Source organism: Sitophilus oryzae, unplaced genomic scaffold, assembly GCF_002938485.1.
Source record: "Sitophilus oryzae breed Bouriz unplaced genomic scaffold, Soryzae_2.0 scaffold_1672_pilon_pilon, whole genome shotgun sequence".
In the NCBI taxonomy this organism is placed as follows: Eukaryota; Metazoa; Arthropoda; class Insecta; order Coleoptera; family Curculionidae; genus Sitophilus; species Sitophilus oryzae.
The window spans coordinates 1-2,497 of NW_022146360.1; the positions used below are offsets into that span (position 1 = coordinate 1).

Genomic DNA, 2,497 nt, shown 5'->3' on the forward strand with positions numbered 1-2,497 from the left:
CGGTTCATCATTAATTTCTAAATCTTTAAAATCGATTTTCCATAAAAGACTGTCCAGTTCTTGTTCGTACCTCCAGTTACGGTATAGTACCAACAAAATTATCAGTACTATCACTATTATACCCCCAGCTACGCCCCCTGTTATCTCTACAGTGTGAGCTAAAAAAATATTAAATCAAAAAATTTTGAAAATAAATCTAAAAATACTTACTGATGCATTTTTCTCCAGTAAATCCACAAAATGGCTCCGCTATTGGTGGATATCCATTTAACCAGTCGATTGTAGCTGTCAAATGTAGTACCTGTAAATTGAAACACCTACACTCTGTCTCCGGATTATCGTTACAAGAGGAAAAAAACTTTTTTATTATTGACATTTTGAGAAAAATGCATTCTCCATAAAATTTTTGCTGGTTCTAAAATGGTTAATCCCCTTTATACTTTTCCAAATTTCCATACCGTTTTAGAGAAAATTTTAAAAAAATGATTGAATTTTTCCTAAAAGAAAGAAAGGTAGGAAAATTGTTTTAAAGAAAATTAGAATCAAAGAAAGAAATAATATAAAAAAAGTAAATAATTTCTTTTAAATTATTAGTTGATTATTTACTTCATCACACTGTATAAATTAAAGATTTATTAAACAAAAACATTTAAAAGTAATTAGCAAGGTTTGCAATTTTATTTAAAACAAACACCAAACGTTTTTGTTGTTAATCGCACATTAAAAATGGTATTACTTGTTTCAAATAATGGTAAGCTGAATATATTTTATTTTTCTTATTAAAATGAACATCAATGTGATAGGATTAATGATTTTAGTCTTTAATCAGGTAGGGCAAAGTGTACTGTATTTAAAATGTACAAAAATACCTATACACCATTTTTTTTAGAATTGTGAATTGGTTTGGACTGACTCAGTGTTACCCACTCACGCTCAGCAAGTGAATTTACTCACAAGCGTAGAAGAACTGTTTGAACAAGTCAAGTATGCCTCAAAAACTGAACAAGAAACAATGAATGATTCGATCAAATCAGACATTCAGATGACATTAAAATGGAGTCAGTTCCTCATTGGTAGTCTTAGAGATCTCTATCTGTTAAGTAAGCTACCAAACGATCGAAAAAAAAACGGCGTCAGAGATAGCTGGGGCATGAAAATCGATGATAATTTTGACGAGGTCAAACCCTAGACGTACTGTTTTTAATTTTTCTATAATTAGTGTTTATTTTTTGAAATCTTATGTTAATTTTTAGTAAATGTCGTCTAGAGTACTTTGACGCCGTTTTTATTCGATCACACTGTATATTTTGACTAGCTTTTTAACTTTTTACGGATAAATTCGTTGTAGAATTGACATCGAACAGTAATTCAGTATGTTCAATAGACGAAAAAGAATCTATGGTGCAGATTTCCCAAAATGCAGCAAAAAACCTAGATAATTGCACCAATCAAGGTAGATTTTTTTGTTATACAGGGTGATGTAATTTTAATTAAACAAATTTTGATATTATATTATTTTTTTTAAGAACTGGGAACGATAAATTCGAATTCGAGATCTTTTATCGAACATTACTGATTCAGCTGTAGAAAATGCTGAAGGATTTTTGGACAAACTGAAAAGCTGCAGCAGTAAAAAGGATTTACCGTTATAGCTTGTTACAAGAAGATAATAGACAACGATGTGACACCTGTCAAATTGATTCTGTCTCAATCGATAGAGGATCATAAAGAAAGCTATATCAGAGCATTCCAGATTAAATCTTTGGTAAATAATTGTGTGGATTTTGTGTTGGATGATGCTAGGAGGAACTTAGAGGTAGCTTATGACAGAGGAATGTATTGCAACTGAAATAAGTTATTTTGGAGATTTTTAAGATATTAAATTACAGCAGATGCCAAAGCGAATGGCGACATGTTACATAAGAATAGAGATTATTTTTTTAATGTCTGATTTAGCTGTCACCTTTTTATTTTTTGTACCCTTATCTTATTTACACCCTGTATAATTTTATTTTCCGAAAAAAGGATTTAAATTACTTTTTTGCACAATAAAAAAGCGTCAATATGGTTTTTTGTCGTATTTTTTTCTCACAAAAAGCTTTGAATGAAACTCGACCATCCAGTTTTCCCGAACAACGAGAGTTTCCCTCATACACGCAATCTTTTGCGGCTGAAAAGGGTTTTCCCTTTTACAGGGGAGTTTTCCATTCTGTTTAGGGCAGAAGTGTGTAATTAATACTCTTGGAAAATTAATTGCGATGGAAGAATTCCCGGAATTCCTTTAAATAGGAATATTTCGTTATATAATTCACATTCGACGCTTGTTTTAATTATAGAAGTACCTCTTGTTTAATTATTCACTTTCAGTGCTAATTTTGCAAACCTTCAATCCAATGTTATATACAGTATGTCCTCAGGTCATCTTCACAAGGGAAAAAACGTTTTAATTAACATTTATTCTAGTTCAATTGTATTTTTTGAGAAAAGTCTTGGGGTA

General features: G+C 30.8%; 1 protein-coding gene across 1 annotated transcript; it reads left to right on the forward strand.

The window, feature by feature from the left end:
• Positions 1-688: 688 nt before the first annotated feature.
• Positions 689-1,576, forward strand: LOC115880965. The gene is made up of 4 exons (XM_030898311.1): positions 689-829; positions 890-1,100; positions 1,349-1,453; positions 1,527-1,576. The coding sequence occupies exons 1-4, from the start codon at positions 785-787 to the stop codon at positions 1,574-1,576; spliced, it is 411 nt and encodes a 136-aa protein (XP_030754171.1). The 5' UTR covers positions 689-784.
• The last annotated feature ends 921 nt before the right edge of the window (positions 1,577-2,497 follow it).

What these genes read in the sequence shown, in the direction of transcription:
- LOC115880965 (XM_030898311.1), top strand. Translation starts at nt 785, where the DNA reads ATGAACATCAATGTGATAGGATTAATGATTTTAGTCTTTAATCAG. An exon ending in TGATTTTAGTCTTTAATCAG is followed by an intron (nt 830 to 889) that starts GTAGGGCAAAGT and finishes CATTTTTTTTAG; the next exon opens with AATTGTGAATTGGTTTGGAC. An exon ending in AGATAATTGCACCAATCAAG is followed by an intron (nt 1,454 to 1,526) that starts GTAGATTTTTTT and finishes ATTTTTTTTAAG; the next exon opens with AACTGGGAACGATAAATTCG.